Consider the following 18,563-nt stretch of genomic DNA (forward strand, 5'->3'; position numbering starts at 1 on the left):
TGTTTTAGCAATCAAGAATATTTCAGTTGTTTTTACCCTGTGATGAGGTGGCAACTTGTCCATGGTTGTACCCCGCCTTACGCCCGACTGTAGCCGAGATGGGCTCCAAATGGATGGATTATCCTTCATGGTGGGGACATTGTTGATTGTCATGTACGGATGTACTTTGTGGACGCCGTCTTTGCTCCGCAGTAAGTCTTTGCTGTCGTCCAGCATTCTGGTTTTGTTTACTTTGTAGTTTAGTTTTAGCCTTCCCTAAGCTTCAATATATTTTCTTAGGGGCACTCACCTTTTGTTTATTTTTTTGTTTAAGCATTAAATACCTTTTTTACCTTCACACTGCCTCCTGCTCTTTCCAACATCTACAAAGCAATTAGCTACAGGCTGCCACCTACTGATATGGGAGATTATTACACAGTTAGTCTAGACAGCCCCGACACTCAACAACAACACATTTTTTGCAATTACTGGTTTGCAAAAAAAACATTTTATACCCCAAATAGGTGAAAATAGATCATCTCCCACGGCACACCAGATCATATCTCACGGCACAGTAGTGTGCCGCGGCACAGTGGTTGAAAAACACTGGCTTAAATAACTCAGACCCTAAGCAGGTGCGGGAAGGTGTCAAAGCAATTACAAACTTAAAAAAAACAACTTCTTTCTCAGCACCATCTTAGCTGAGGAATTTAAAAAATGTTATGTCCGCTTTGACAAGGAAAACACAAACTCATCACTCACCCCCCCCCCCCCCACTCCCCTCACGACATGGCCACAGTCCTCAGCCCGCATGAAGTAAGACTCCCTTTGCGTAAAATCAACCCAAGGCATTGAACTGCAAGTCGACAATTTATCGCCCCCTACCTTGAGGCAGAGGTACTTGCTGCCTCAAGACCTGTCTTCTCCACGTGGCAACAAGCATGCGCCCCCTCGCACGCGCGCCCAATACACACTGTGTGTCGCCGCGGAGGCACCGCCTGTGTCTGCCTCATCACTTCTCATCGGCTGCATTGTTTTGATCAGGAAACATGGAATTTCCGCGATTTTGGCCATGAAAATGATCAAAATATACAGGAACCACACCAAAATCACACAGCAAGCATAAACCAAAAGAGAATTATTAAAACTTATTTTATTTCTTCATTTTGGACATCTCATGGTTAGATTAGATTAGATAGTACTTTATTTATTCTTTCAGGAAAATTACAATTAAGCCACCTGGTGGCAGGTGAGGCACTGCCTCACTTGCCTCCCCCTGGCTCTATTGATAACCTCACTAACAACTTTAACGACACCCTGCGCCAAACCATTGATAACATAGCACCGCTAAAGTTAAAAAAGGCTCCAAAAAAAGCGTACCCCGTGGTTTACAGAAGAAACTAGAGCTCAGAAATTATGTAGAAAGCTGGAGTGATAGTTTAATAACTTATAAACACATGCTTACCTTAGCAGATGAGGTGGTTCGGGCATCTGGTCAGGATGCCACCCGAACGCCTCCCTAGGGATGTGTTTAGGGCACGTCCAGCTGGTAGGAGGCCACGGGGAAGACCCAGGACACGTTGGGAAGACTATGTCTCCCGGCTGGCCTGGGAACGCCTCGGGATCCCCCGGGAAGAGCTAGACGAAGTGGCTGGGGAGAGGGAAGTCTGGGTTTCCCTGCTTAGGCTGCTGCCCCCGCGACCCGACCTCTGATGAGCGGAAGAAGATGGATGGATGGCTTACCTTAGCTAAAGCTAAATATTACTCAAATCTCATCCACCATGATAAAAACGATCCTAAATTTTTGTTTAGCACGGTAGCATCGCTAACCCAACAAGGGACTCCTTCCAGTAGCTCCACCCACTCAGCTGATGACTTTATGCAATTCTTTAGTAAGAAAATTGAACTTATTAGAAAGGAGATTAAAGACAATGCGTCCCAGCTACAACGGGGTTCTATTAACACTGACACGATTGTATATACGGCGGATACTGCCCTCCAAAATAGTTTCTCTCGTTTTGAGGAAATAACATTAAAGGAATTGTTACAACGTGTAAATGGAATAAAACAACATGTTTACTTGACCCTCTTCCTGGGAAACTGATCAAGGAGCTCTTTGTATTATTAGGTCCATCAGTGCTAAATATTATAAACTTATCACTTTCCTCGGGCACTGTTCCCCTAGCATTCAAAAAAAGCGGTTATTCATCCTCTCCTTAAAAGACCTAACCTTGATCCTGAGTCGGGACTCGTCCAGAGTCGGGACCCAGGATGGACCGCTCTCCTGTGTATCTGTCATGCCTGTAAGTTTATGTTTTGGTTAGGTTATGTTTTGTTTTCTGGACTCTTGTTGTGTTTTTTCACTTCCTGGTTTGTTTTTGTTACCATGACAACTCATTGATTTTCACCTTGCCTTCCTAGTCACGCCCCTGCCCTCAGTCCCGCACCTGTTCCTAATGATCACAGCCACTAGAGTTATTTTCTTTCTGTCCATCGGTCTGGGAACATTAACTATCATTGCCTTTCATACTTCATGCCATGCTTTTCGATTAATCCACGCCAGGTAATTTTTTGTTTGTATTTATGTCTTTGAAAGTATCTTTTGTTTGTTTGTAGATAGTATTGCCATTGTGCTGTTTTTGTTCTAAGTTTTAGTATAGATTAGCATCCACAATCGAGCGCGCTTTTTGTTTTGCCTTTTTTTTTGGTATTTTGAGTATTAATAAAAACAAACATGTACCTGAATTCACGCCTGGCTCGTCATGTAGTCCCTCTGCGTCGAAGGAGCACAAATAATCCATGTCTCGGTGTGACAGTATCGGCTGGGGACATCTCTGCGCTGTTGATCCGCCTCCGCTTGGGATGGTTTCCTGCTGGCTCCGCTGTGGACTGGACTCTCGCTGATGTGTTGGATCCGCTTTGGACTGGATTCTCGCGGCTGTGTTGGATCCACTATGGATTGAAATTTCACAGTATCATGTTAGACCCGCTCGACATCCATTGCTTTCAGTCCCCTATTTATTTTTATTTTTTCTATCAATCCAACAAAACAATACACAGCATTACCATAACAATGCAATCCAATTCCAAAACCGAACCTGACCCAGCAACACTCAGAACTGCAATAAACAGAGCAATTGAGAGGAGACACAAACACGACACAGAACAAACCAAAAGTAGTGAAACAAAAATTAATATCATCAACAACAGTATCAATATTAGTTATATTTTCGGCATAGCAGTGATTAAAAATCCCTCATTGACATTATCATTAGACATTTATAAAAATAAAAATAAAGAACAATAGTGTCACAGTGGCTTACACTTGCATCGCATCTCATAAGCTTGACAACACACTGTGTCCAATGTTTTCACAAACATAAAATAAGTCATATTTTTGATACGTTTAATAGTTAAAACACATTTACATTATTGCAATCAGTTGATAAAACATTGTCCTTTACAATTATAAAAGCTTTTTACAAAAATCTACTACTCTGCTAGCATGTCAGCAGACTGGGGTAGATCCTGCTGAAATCCTATGTATTGAATGAATACAGAATCGTTCTGAATCGGAAAAATATCGATTTTGAATCGAGAATCGCGTTGAATCGAAAAAAATTGATTTATAATCGAATCGCGACCCTAAGAATCAATATTGAATCAAATCGTGGGACACCCAAAGATTCGCAGCCCTAATATATATATATATATATATATATATATATATATATATATATATATATATATATATATATATATATATATATATATATATATATATATATACATATATATATATATACACATACAAACCCCGTTTCCATATGAGTTGGGAAATTGTGTTAGATGTAAATATAAACAGAATACAATGATTTGCAAATTCTTTTCAACCAATATTCAGTTGAATATGCTACAAAGACAACATATTTGATGTTCAAACTGATAAACTTTTTTTTTGTTGTTGCAAATAATTATTAACTTTAGAATTTGATGCCTGCAAAACGTGACAAAGAAGTTGGGAAAGGTAGCAATAAATACCAATTAAGTTGAGGAAAGCTCATCAAATACTTATTTGGAACATTCCACAGGTGTAAAGGCTAGGGTGGGTGCCATGATTGGGTATAAAAGCAGCTTCCATGAAATGCTAAGTAATTCACAAACAAGGATGGGGTGAGGGTCACCACTTTGTAAGCAAATTGTCGAACAGTTTTAGAACAACATTTCTCAACAAGCTATTGCAAGGAATTTAGGGATTTTAACATCTACGGTCCGTAAAATCATCAAACGGTTCAGAGAATCTGGAGAAATCACTGCACGTAAGCCATGATATTACGGACCTTTGATCCCTCAGGCGGTACTGCATCAAAAACCCACATCAGTGTGTAAAGGATATCACCACATGGGCTCAGGAACACTTCATAAAACCACTGTCAGTAACTACAGTTGGTCGCTACATCTGTAAGTGCAAGTTAAAACTCTACTATGCAAAGCGAGTGCCATTTATCAACAACACCCAGGAACGCCGCCGGCTTCGCTGGGCCCGAGCTCATCTAAGATGGACTGACGCAAAGTGGAAAAGTGTTCTGTGATCTGACGAGTCCACATTTCAAATTATATTTGGAAACTGTGGACGCGGTGTCCTCCGGAACAAAGAGGGAAATAACCATCCGGATAGTTATAGGCGCAAAGTTGAAAAGCCAGCATCTGTGATGGTATGGGGGTGTATTAGTGCCCAAGGCATGGGTAACTTACACATCTGTGAAGGCACCATTAATGCTGAATGGTCCATACAGGTTTTGGAGCAACATATGTTGTCATCCAAGCAACGTTATCATGGACGCCCCTGCTTATTTCAGATTTCAGCAAGACAATGCCAAGCCACGTGTTACAACAGCGTGGCTTCGTAGAAAAGAGTGCAGGTACTTTCCTGGCCCGCCTGCAGTCCAGACATGTCTCCCATCGAAAATGTGTGGCGCATTATGAAGCGTAAAATACGACAACAACTTAAGTTGTCCATCAAGCAAGAATGGTAAAGAATTCCACTTTCAAAGATTCAACAACTAGTGTCCTCAGTTCCCAAACATTTATTGAGTGTTGTTAAAAGAAAATGTGATGTAACACAGTGGTGAACATGCCCTTTCCCAACTACTTTTGCGCATGTTGCAGCCATGAAATTCTAAGTTAATTATTTGCAAAAAAAAAAAAATATTAAAGTTTATGAGTTTGAACATCAAATATTTTGTCTTTGTAGTGCATTTAACTGAATATGGGTTGAAATGGATTTGCAAATCATTGTATTCCGTTTATATTTACCTCTAAGACAATTTCCCTACTGTTATGGAAACGGGGTTTGTATATATATATATATATATATATAAATATATATATATATATATATATGTATATATATATATATATATATATATATACACACAACATAACATAAATATCTTAAATATCTCATGATTACGCTGTCTAGAAATGAAAATCTTACCTTGAAATAAAAATGAGGCCCCAGGTTAACTCTAAGCGCCACAATGAAAAATAAACAGGTATTTTGTGTCATGAGGAAGTATGCATTTACATCAGGGGCGTCCAAAGTGAGGCCTGGGGGCCATTTGCGGCCCGCAGCTAATTGTTTACCGGCCCGCTACACATTCCGGAAATTTTATTGTAAAAATAAAAAAAGTGGAATGAGGTGAAATCTAACGAGAAAAAAGTTACTATTATTTCCACACAAAGTTTTTTTTTGTTCAGTCTTTTTATTTTGTCTTATTTTTGCCATTGCTAAAACAAAAAAATGTTTGAAAAAATCTGTATTATAATGAATTATTGACCTATTCAAACCTTCATTTACTTCAAATATTACACTTGAAAATATTTTATGTGGAAAACATTGCATATATTGTGTGTTTGCCATATAAAAACAATGTTTTCTTTGACAAAATAGCATAAAACAAATAGTTGAAATGTAAAATCGACAGTTGATCTCATAACTTGAGTGTTGAAAGCAAAAAATAAATAAATAAATAATAAAAATGCATCAATTTATGAGTGGGGGACCATTTGGATCCCAAAGATATTTAGTGGGATTTTATTTACCTTTTCGCTGTTATTACTCAAAAATAACCAATGGTGTCCTGCATTATTGATCTTTTTAGGGCTCCAATTACTTCATGTCAAACATTGCTTTCTGAATGTTTTGGGCGGCGGGGGAAATACTGAATATTTCAGCTATACTATAAAAAACAAAGCTGTCTTTGACAAAAAAAGGCATTTTATTTATACTTTTTATCAACCCGTTTGTATCAATATTTAGTGTAAACGTTAAATAAAGAAAATAATAATTTGACTTGTTTTTACCTTTTAATGACTGAGACCCTTTATGGTCCCCAGAAGCCCTAAAAGTAAAAAATTAAAAAAAAATCCATATATTTTGTTATGGTTTGAGAATTAAAAATATAAAATTGGCCCCCACATGGTTTAAGTTTTCTGTGTGTGGTCCTCGGTGGAAAAAGTTTGGACACCCCTGATTTACATGTTTTAAGAGATCGCTCATAGCAGATCATATCACAGCAGACTACTGTTACCATACCGCTGCCTGGTGTAATGCGTGTAACAGTCGTTACACAACACAGCAAACGTTGAACATACCCTGAGGGATCATTAAAATCAACATCATCACACTAAACACTTTGACCAGCATGTTTTTTTTTGTGTTTCCTCAATGCTGAGCGATCGCCAAAATAAGTGTGGCAGACCAAACAGGGAAACGGTTTCTCTCCAGTGTGCGTTCTCCTGTGCGCAACCAAATATTCATTCTGCGAGAAACTTCTCTTACAGACCACGCAGGCGTACGGTTTTTCTCCGGTGTGAATACCAGAGTGTCTCATCCAACTTGACCGATGGGCAAAGTTTTTGCCGCACACAGAGCAAGCAAAAGGTTTCTCTCCAGTGTGTGTCCTTGCATGTATTTTCAAAGATGACTTTAAAGAGAAGCTTTGGCGACAAACTGAGCAAGCAAAGGGTTTCTCTCCTGTGTGTATTCTGGTGTGTTCTTCCAAATGGGCCTTCTGAAAGAATCCTTTGCCGCAAACAGCACAAACTGAGCAGGCGAAAGGTTTCTCTATGGTATGTGTTCTCCCATGTGCTGTCAAATGTACCTTCTGGGAGAATCTTTTGCCGCAAACTAAGCACATGAATGGTCTTTCTCCTGTGTGCTTTCTCATGTGTATTTTCAAACTTGAGTTTTCCCCAAACATATTTCCACATTTAGAGCATTTAAAGTCTTTGATGCCTGCGTGACTTCTCATGTGTCTTTTGAGGTTCCCCTTCTTGCAAAATGATTTGTCACAGAAGGAACATTTAAAGTGAGTGTCGTCACTGTGAGATGTCTTATCATCTTTAAAATCTTCATCATCAATGTCAGGAGAGTGTGAGGTTGTGTCCTCACTATCTGATAGTGGAACTACGAGCTTGTCTGCTTGTGATCCTCCACAGTGGTCTCCATCAGCTTCTGTTGTCATGTGTTGTGTTGAGCTGCTGCTTGGAGGCTCCCCCCCTCCCCTCTCCTCACTTTCACCTTTGACCTCATCATCGTCACTCTTCACAGGGACACCAGTCACTGGGAACGCCTCCAGTCCTTCAAGATGCTCTCCATCTTGACTGATGCTGTAATCATTCTCTTCCTTTTTGATGCGTGGGGGCTGTGGCTCCTCATCTTCATCTTTAATGTGGGGGGTCTGTGGAGGGTCCTGCTCCACCCTGGAGCTCCACTCCTGCCGCTCGGGGGGAGGATATTCTTCACCGAGGTCTGCAGAACACAAGAAGACAAAGAAAAAAATAGGAGACACAGAAATGTCATCTTTTGGGAATGCTGGTTTTTTGAACAAGTTTCCTGCTGTTTAAAGCTTTGAACCTGAAGCGGAAAATGCTGTAACATCTAACCGTCCATAGCGTTTCTACTCGGATGGATTCCTTCTTCATCACTCCAAGCAACGTTTGTAAGTTTTACAGTATAACTAAAACAATTCCTACTTACTAAACCGAACTATGCGGGATGTCTGTAAGAGTTTTTTCATGCATTGTAATGTGACAAAGCTACGTCGTTTGCATAAGCTAATATGCTAACACATTTAGGGGATGTCTGTAAGAGTGTTTTCATGCATTGTAATGTAACAAAGCTACGTCGTTTGCATAAGCTAATATGCTAACACATTTAGGGTATGTCTGTAAGAGTGTTTTCATGCATTGTAATGTAACAAAGTTACGTCGTTTGCATAAGCTAATATGCTAACACATTTAGGGGATGTCTGTAAGAGTGTTTTCATGCATTGTAATGTAACAAAGCTACGTCGTTTGCATAAGCTAATATGCTAACACATTTAGGGGATGTCTGCAAGAGTGTTTTCATGCATTGTAATGTGACAAAGCTATGTCGTTTGCATAAGCTAATATGCTAACACGTTTAGGAGATGTCTGTAAGAGTGTTTTCATGCATTGTAATTTAACAAAGCTACGTCGTTTTATTAGCTAATATGCTAACACATTTAGGGGATGTCTGTAAGAGTGTTTTCATGCATTGTAATGTGACAAAGCTACGTCGTTTGCATAAGCTAATATGCTAACACGTTTAGGGGAGGTCTGTAAGAGTGTTTTCATGCATTGTAATGTAACAAAGCTACGTCGTTTGCATAAGCTAATATGCTAACACATTTAGGGTATGTCTGTAAGAGTGTTTTCATGCATTGTAATGTAACAAAGCTACGTCGTTTGCATAAGCTAATATGCTAACACATTTAGGGGATGTCTGTAAGAGTGTTTTCATGCATTGTAATGTAACAAAGCTACGTCGTTTGCATAAGCTAATATGCTAACACATTTAGGGGATGTCTGCAAGAGTGTTTTCATGCATTGTAATGTGACAAAGCTATGTCGTTTGCATAAGCTAATATGCTAACACGTTTAGGGGATGTCTGTAAGAGTGTTTTCATGCATTGTAATTTAACAAAGCTACGTCGTTTTATTAGCTAATATGCTAACACATTTAGGGGATGTCTGTAAGAGTGTTTTCATGCATTGTAATGTGATAAAGCTACGTCGTTTGCATAAGCTAATATGCTAACACGTTTAGGGGAGGTCTGTAAGAGTGTTTTCATGCATTGTAATGTAACAAAGCTACGTCGTTTGCATAAGCTAATATGCTAACACATTTAGGGTATGTCTGTAAGAGTGTTTTCATGCATTGTAATTTAACAAATCTACGTCGTTTGCATAAGCTAATATGCTAACACGTCTAGGAGTGTTTGTGTTAGCATTTTTAACTTTCAGCTGCATGCATTTTGTATCCTATCAGTTTCGCAAATTCCTCAGTAAATTCACCAAAACGTCACCGTGGAGTTATGCAGTATTTCTTTCCGGTTCTGAAGTGTCATTCCGTCTTCTAGTCATCTATATTAAATCTACTCAAACGGATTTTTCATTCGTTCACTCCAAGCAATGTTTGTAAGTTTTACAATATAACTAAAACAACACTTACTCACTAAACTGTCCCATGTTTGACGTCCGTAGGAGTATTTTCATGCGTTGTGATGTTTTTAAGCTAGCGTCATTAGCATTAGCTAACATGCTAACACGTTTACGAGTGTCTGTTAGTATTATTACCTGACAATATCATTATTTTTGTATTGTTTCAGTCGAACAAATTCTTCAGTGAATTCACCAAAACGTCACCGTGGAGATATTGAGTCTGTTTAGCTGATTGGAGAGCTAGCTTCCACAGCTAGTGGGTCCGTGATGACTTCTGTTTTGTTTGATCGGCCGTTTTACTGCCGTGTTTCAGACACCATTTGTAAACAATTAAGGCAGAGAGGTCATACTCAAGGCCTGGGGTCCAGATTTGGCCCGACACATCATTTTATGTGGCCCACAAAGGCCTGGTAATAGTATAAGTCAATAAAGTACTTTACCTTTTCTTACTAAATGTATTTGTTCTGTCCCTTTTAACAGAAAAAAAAAATGCAGCTACCAAATGACATTGCATACCTTTTCAACTTTAAAGGGGAACATTATCACAATTTCAGAAGGGTTAAAACCAATAAAAATCAGTTCCCGGTGGCTTATTTTATTTTTCAAAGTTCATTTCAAAATGTTACCCATCATGGAATATCTCGAAAAAATGCTTTAAAGTGCCTGATTTTCGCTATCTGTAAACCCCCCGTCCATTTTCCTGTGACGTCATTTAGTGATGCCAACATGGCGGATAGCACAGCAAGATATAGCGACATTAGCTCTGATTCAGAACAGATTACGCATGTATTGAAACGGATGGTTGGAGTATGGAGGCAGATAGCGAAAACGAAATTGAAGACGAAACTAAAGCCATTGAGCGAATAGCTATTGAAGCTATTTGGCGATCGCCTTCTAACCAACGATTGAGTGTCGCAGGGTATCCATACATCTCTGTGCCATGTCTGTCGTAGCATCGCCGGTAAAATGAGCAGGAGCAACTTAAATCTGTCGATTGCTAAGTGTTTGTTTGGCATTAAATGTGGGTGGAGTGAAAAGCTGGATGCAAATATAGCTAGAAATGTACATACAGGTAATCTAAATAGCATGTTAGCATCGATTAGCTGGCAGTCATGCCGCGACCAAATATGTCTGATTAGCACATAAGTCAATAACATCAACAAAACTCACCTTTGTGATTTCGTTGACTTTATCGTTGGAAATGCATCTGTTTTGAGTGTCGCAGGGTATCCACAAATCTCTGTGCCATGTCTGTCGTAGCATCGGCGGTAAAATGCGCAGACCAAACGAGGGACTTTCTGATCTTTTGACACTGGTGCAACTTAAATTTGTCGATTGGTATGTGTTTGTTTGGCATTAAATGTGGGTGGGTGGAGGGAAAGGCTGGATGCAATTATAGCTACAAATGTACATACAGCTAGCCTAAATAGCATGTTAGCATCGATTAGCTGGCAGTCATGCCACGACCAAATATGTCTGATTAGCACATAAGTCAATAACATCAACAAAACTCACCTTTAAGATTTCGTTGACTTTATCGTTGGAAACGCATCTGCAGGTTATCCATACATCTCTGTGCCATGTCTGCCTTAGCATCGCCGGTAAAATGTGCAGACCAAACGAGGGACTTTCGGATATTTTGACACTGGTGCAACTTAAATTTGTCGATTGGTATGTGTTAGTTTTGCATTAAATGTGGGTATCTAGTTTCAAGTGTACATACAGCTAGCGTAAATAGCATGTTAGCATTGATTAGCATAGCATGTTAGCATCGATTAGCTGGTAGTCATGCTGCGACCAAATACGTGTGATTAGCACATCAACAACATCAACAAAACTCAACTTTGTGATTTTGTTGACTTAATGGTTGCAAATGCATCTGCAGGTTATCCATACATCTCTGTGCCATGTCTGTCTTAGCATCGCCGCTCAAATGTGAAGACACTCTGGCACATTCAATGGGGGTCTGGGGGCAGATTTCTTGCCAGTGGTGCAACTTGAATCCCTCCGTTAGTGTTGTTACACCCGCCGACAACACACCGACGAGGCATGATGTCTCCAAGGTTCCAAAAAATAGTCGAAAAAACGGAAAATAACAGAGCTGAGACCAGGTGTTTGTAATGTGTTGAAAATGAAAATGGCGGGTGTATTACCTCGGTGACGTCACAACAGAAAGGCGTTTAATTCGCCAAAATTCACCCATTTAGAGTTCGGAAATCAGTTAAAAAAATACATGGCCGTTTTTCTGCAACATCAAAGTATATATTGACGCTTACATAGGTTTGGTGATAATGTTGTCCTTTAATAGCTCTGGCAGTATATCGTTATATGCAAATATGATGACAATAAAGTTCATTCTATTCTATTCAGTAGCATATAGCAGTTAGCATTCCATGACCCACAATGCACTTCTGCCATGACCCTTGCCCGCCGAATTCTTTATTGGTTGACGTGTGTATGACGATTGCTGACATCTTCTTGGTCTCTTCCGCGAATGAGATAAATAATATTATTTGATATTTTACGGTAATGTGTTAATAATTTCACACATATGTCGCACCGGAGTATACAGTATGTCGCACCCCCGGCCAAACTATGAAAAAAAACTGCGATTTATAGTCCAAAAAATACGGTATTTGTGTGTGTATGTGTGTGTCTTTAAATAAAGCACCATGTTTACAATAATAAGTTTTAAGCAAACCTGTGCATCTGGCGTCAGATTGGACAGTTCTCACGGAAACTGCGTGGAAGGTCGCCGGGTCCGTCCTGCAGGGTACGTGGCGTCTTGCAGGCACCAGTCCAGATTTGCATGTCTAAACACCAAGTTACCGTTAATGCATCTGTTTTTGGAAAGCCACGTAGACCAATGAGCAAAATGCAGATTTCAATATCAAACATTTAGTGTATATATATATATATATATATATATATATATATATATATATATATATATATATATATATATATATATATATATATATATCAAGGCAACTTTATTCATATACCACATTTACAACATTTTTTAAATTGAACCAAAGTGCATGGAGCAAACAAAAACAAACAAAGAACATAAACAATGAATGAGCTAAAAGCAATATGGTAAAAGGAGTCGAATAAAAAAAAACAAAAAAAAAACCTAATATGTAGCAAAATAAAATAATAATAATAAAAGTACGACAATGTGAAAAAAAATACATATATATATATATACAATCCCCGTTTCCATATGAGTTGGGAAATTGTGTTAGATGTAAATATAAACAGAAAACAATGATTTGCAAATCCTTTTCAACCCATATTGAGTTGAATATGCTACAAAGACAACATATTTGATGTTCAAACTGATAAACAATTTTTTTGTGTGCAAATAATCATTAACTTTAGAATTTGATGCCAGCAACACAAAGAAGTTGGGAAAGGTGGCAATAAATACTGATAAAGTTGAGGAATGCTCATCAAACACTTATTTGGAACATCCCGCAGGTGTGCAGGCTAATTGGGAACAGGTGGGTGCCATGATTGAGCATTTTTCGGGAAGCTGTTTTATAGCCAGTCTTTCACAAGAAAGGATGGGGCGAGGTACACCCCTTTGTCTACAACTGCGTGAGCAAATAGACAAACAGTTTAAGAAAAACGTTTCTCAAAGTGAAATTGCAAGAAATGTAGGGATTTCAACATCTACGGTCCATAATATCATCAAAAGGTTCAGAGAATCTGGAGGAATCACTCCACGTAAGCGGCATGGCCGGAAACCAACGTTGAATGACCGTGACCTTCGATCCCTCAGACGGCACTGTATCAAAAACCGACATCAATCTCTAAAGGATATCACCACATGGGCTCAGGAATACTTCAGAAAACCAGTATCACTAAATATAGTTGGTCCATACATCTGTAAGTGCAAGTTAAAGCTCTACTTTGCAAAGCAAAAGCCATTTATCAACAACATCCAGAAACGCCGCCGGCTTCTCTGGGCCCGAGATCATCTAAGATGGATTCATGCAAAGTGGAAAAGTGTTCTGTGGTCTGACGAGTCCACATTTCAAACTGTTTTCGGAAATTGTGTCCTCCTGAACAAAGAGGAAAAGAACCATCCGGATTGTTATAGGCGCAAAGTTGAAAAGCCAGCATCTGTGATGGTATGTGGGTGCATTAGTGCCCAAGGCATGGGTAACTTACACATCTGTGAAGAAACTATTAATGCTGAAAGGCACATACCGGTACAGGTTTTGGAGCAACATATGTTGCCACCCAAGCAATGTTATCATGGACGCCCCTGCTTATTTCAACAAGACAATGCAAAGTCAGGTGTTACAACAGCGTGGCTTCATAGTAAAAGAGTGCGGGTACTAGACTGCCCTGCCTGTAGTCCAGAATAGTCTCCCATTGAAAACGTGTGGCGCATTATGAAGCCTAAAATACGACAACGGAGACCCCTTGTGAAAGACTGAGCATTTTTTGGGAAGCTGTTTTTATACCCAATCATGGCACCCACCTGTTCCCAATTAGCCTGCACACCTGTGGGATGTTCCAAATAAGTGTTTGATGAGCATTCCTCAACTTTATCAGTATTTATTGCCACCTTTCCCAACTTCTTTGTCATGTGTTGCTGGCATCAAATTTTAAAGTTAATGAGTGGCCTAGTGGTTAGAGTGTCTGCCCTGAGTTCGGTAGGTTGTGAGTTTAAACCCCGGCCGGGTCATACTAAAGACTATAAAAATGGGACCCATTATTTCCCTGCTTGGCACTCAGCATCAAGGGTTAGAATTGGGGGTAAATCACCATAAATGATTCCCGGGCACGGCACCGCTGCTGGCCACTGCTCCCATCACCTCCCAGGGGGGTGATCAAGAGGATGGGTCAAATGCAGAGGACAAATTTCACCACACCTAGTGTGTGTGTGAGACAATCATTGGTACTTTAACTTTATTATTTGCAAAAAATGTTTATCAGTTTGAGCATCAAATATGTTATCTTTGTAGCGTATTCGACTGAATTTGGGTTGAAAATGATTTTCAAATCATTGTATTCCGTTTATATTTACATCGAACACAATTTCCCTACACACACACACACATTTCTATCTATCTACATACATACATATACACATATGTATATACACACATTTATATATATATATATATATATATATATATATATATATATATATATATATATATATATATATAGAATGCATAGGGAATCCTTTTGAATCAAGAAAAAAATCGTTTTTGAATGATATTGAATTGAATCGGGGACACCGAAAGATTCGCAGCCCAAATACACACACACACACATATATATATATATATATATATATATATACATATATATACATATATATATATATATATATATATATATACATATATATACATACATATATATACATATATATACATATATATACATATATATACATATATATATATACATATATATACATATATATACATATATATATATACATATATATACATATATATACATATATATATATATATATATATATATATATATATATATATATATATATATAAACATACACACACACATACATACATTGTAAATATATATACACACACACACACACACACACACACACACACACACACACACACACACACACACACACACACACACACACACACACACACACACACACACACACACACACACACACACACACACACACGCCCTGCGATGAGGTGTCGCCTTGTCCAGGGTGTACTCCGCCTACAGCCCGATTGTTGCTGAGATAGGCGCCAGCGCCCTCCGCGACCCGAAAAGGGAATAAGCGGTAGAAAATGGATGGATGGATGGATGGATATACACACACATTATGTCAGGAAAAGACACAGGCTATTTCATGCCTTCAAGCCTGTTTTCGCAGGTTTCCCTGCCCCTCAGGGGATTTTATACATACATATATATTCATCCCAACAAACACACATTTTTGCTTATATCTATAAGCCCCACCCACTGAATTTTAGAGGAAAAAAACGGAAGGGCAGTCTATTTTTGCTCTTGAAGCATTATTGCTTCACCTGCAGTGAGCAGATTTTTCCAAAAGATGGCGCCATTGCCAAAAGAAAACACTTTTCGAGTCTTATTTCCTTGTTGTTTTTTCAATCACTATTTGCATTACAACCTTCAGGGAAGAAAAATCTGTTTTATAAGCCACAGGGTTGAAAGTGTAAGAAAAAAGTAGCGGCTTGTAGTCCATAATTTACGGTATTTAAACACACAAATAAAAATAACATTTCTCTCATGAAGCCATAACATTATTTAATGGTTCCCCTGCCGAGAAATTAGATCGTGTGGCTATGTATTTCAGTTTCTAAAAAACTACAACTTGGTTAAAACATTTTAACGTCTGCATAATTAATTTTTGAGCACATTTTGGTTTATTTTTATTGGGTTTATGTAGTGGGGACAGGTATGTTTCATGAGGACATGTTACATACTATAACATTTTAATGTTGTTTGTTACATACTACAACATTTTAAAGGGGAACATTATCACCAAACCTATGTAAGCCTCAATATATACCTTGATGGTGCAGAAAAAAGACCATCTATTTTTTTAACCGATTTCCGAACTCTAAATGGGTGAATTTTGGCGAATTAAACGCCTTTCTGTTTATCGCGCTGGAGACGATGACGTCAGAATGTGACGTCGCCAAGGTAACACACCCACCATTTTCATTTCTCAACACATTACAAACACCGGGTCTCAGCTCTGTTATTTTCCGTTTTTTTGACTATTTTTTGGAACCTTGGAGACATCATGCCTCGTCGGTGTGTTGTCGGAGGGTGTAACAACACTAACAGGGAGGGATTCAAGTTGCACCACTGGCCCGAAGATGCCAAAGTGTCTGCCGCCAGACCCCCATTGAATGTACCAGAGTGTCTCCACATTTGACCGGCGATGACAGACATGGCACAGAGATGTATGGATAACCTGCAGATGCATTTGCAACGATAGTCAACGAAATCACAAAAGTGAGTTTTGTTGATTTTGACTGCCAGCTAATCGATGCTAACATGCTACGCTAATCGATGCTAACATGCTATTTACCGGCGGTGCTAAAGCAGACATGGCACAGAGATGTATGGATAACCTGTAGATGCATTTGCAACTATAGTTTCCTTCCACCCACATTTAATGCGAAAAAAACACTTACCAATCGACGGATTTAAGTTGCTCCAGTGTCAAAAGATGCGAAAGTCCTGATCGTTTGGTCCGCACATTTTACCGGCGATGCTAACGCAGCTATTCGGCCATGCTATGGCTATGAATAGCGTCAATAGCTTCAGTTTCTTCTTCAATACTTTCATACTCCAACCATCTGTTTCAATACATGCGTAATCTGTTGAATCGCTTAAGTCGCTGAAATCAGAGTTTGAATCCGAGCTAATGTCACTATATCTTGCTGTGGTATTCGACCTTTGTTTGTTTACATTGGCAGCACTGTATGACGTCACAGGGAAATGGCCAGTGTCTTCGCAGAGAGCCGAAAAAAAGGCACTTTAAAGCTTTATTTAGGGATATTCCGAGACCGGTAAAATTTTGAAAAAAAACTTAAAAAAATACAACAAGCCACTGGGAACTGATTTTTATTGTTTTTAACCCTTTTGAAATTGTGATAATGTTCCCCTTTAATACATTTGCTTACAGATAGAGTGCATTTCTATTCATTATATGTCTGTTTTCTTTAACTTGGTTTTATAAAGTTTACATTCCAGTTACAATGTTAAAAAATATACAAAAATACAAGTTTATCACATTTGAAAGGGAATATTTTTATTATTACTATTATGTCCATCCATCAATCCAATTTCTACCGCTTATTCCCTTCTGAGCCTAAAAATGTGCACCACACATAATTCAAATATATAGCTGGAGGCAATTTGCAAAAAGATTGCGCATTATACAAATTTGCAAAATGCGGTTGCGCATTTTGCAAATTGCTCACAGTGGTATTGTGCCTACAACAATGGTGCTAGGAATTTTCAAAATGGGATCCCAGGGACCCCATCAAATCATTAAAAAATGCGGTCCCCTTTTTTTGTAAGCGCGTTGAAAACGAATGATAAATGTATGCATTACTCGGGATCTTTCTGTGTGGGGTTTGCATGTTCTCCCCGTGAATGCGTGGGTTCCCTCCGGGTACTCCGGCTTCCTCCCACTTCCAAAGACATGCACCTGGGGATAGGTTGATTGGCAACACTAAATTGGCCCTAGTGTGTGAATGTGAGTGTGAATGTTGTCTGTCTATCTGTGTTGGCCCTGCGATGAGGTGGCGACTTGTCCAGGGTGTACCCTGCCTTCCGCCCGAGTGTAGCTGAGATAGGCGCCAGCGCCCCTCGCGACCCCGAAAGGGAATAAGCGGTAGGAAATGGATGGATTGATGCATTACCCTGTTATATCTCACATTCTATATTGTGTTTCGGAAAAAGGTTGTCATAAACGTTACTTCATTCATTAAAACAAAAATAATAAAAAAAACCGCATTTTTATGCATATGTAAATGTACTCAGTTATACAACAAGCAGATAAAAAAATAATAAATCAGTCGGTGAGCCAAAAGCCATACTGCGCATGCGTACTCTGTCGCCATTTTGGAAACATATTTACCTGTGTCCTTCGGTTTATGTTTTCTCGAAAGGGAAAGAAACAGCAATGTTTGAAAACTTACACTTCCCTCTTCCGTCGCTCGAAGGCTTGGTATGGAGCCATCTTTGACAGTCAGTCTCAATGCCAGCCCGGCTTTGTATCGGCTGAGGTTGCTGAAGCAGTCTGCTGTGAAGTGTTTGGCGCAGACCAGAAGACATCTTCCAACGGAATGTGGGACGTTCCCGCCGTAAATGAAATGAAGCCACTTTGCTCGGATATCGCTGGTGTGTGGGAGGCGATATAAGGACGTGTGACCACCCGCGCAGCCAACAACACTGCAGTTTTGTCGAGGTTCCATCATTATAACTGTGTGCCTTTCCGCTTTATACGCCAAGACAAATTGTGCACTGAAGAAAATGGCGGATCTTCCTCG

At 39.2% G+C, this 18,563-nt stretch overlaps 1 protein-coding gene across 1 annotated transcript; it reads right to left on the bottom strand.

Annotated features, from left to right (window-relative positions):
* Positions 1-5,366: 5,366 nt before the first annotated feature.
* On the bottom strand, positions 5,367-18,563 carry LOC133545092 (zinc finger protein 572-like). The gene is made up of 3 exons (XM_061890427.1): positions 18,213-18,563; positions 12,212-12,323; positions 5,367-7,795 (listed from the first exon to the last, which is right to left on the bottom strand). Exons 1-3 carry the CDS (start codon positions 18,489-18,491, stop codon positions 6,669-6,671), a joined length of 1,518 nt encoding a protein of 505 aa, XP_061746411.1. The 5' UTR covers positions 18,492-18,563; the 3' UTR covers positions 5,367-6,668.

This window comes from Nerophis ophidion, linkage group LG28, assembly GCF_033978795.1.
Source record: "Nerophis ophidion isolate RoL-2023_Sa linkage group LG28, RoL_Noph_v1.0, whole genome shotgun sequence".
NCBI classification, from domain to species: domain Eukaryota; kingdom Metazoa; phylum Chordata; class Actinopteri; order Syngnathiformes; family Syngnathidae; genus Nerophis; species Nerophis ophidion.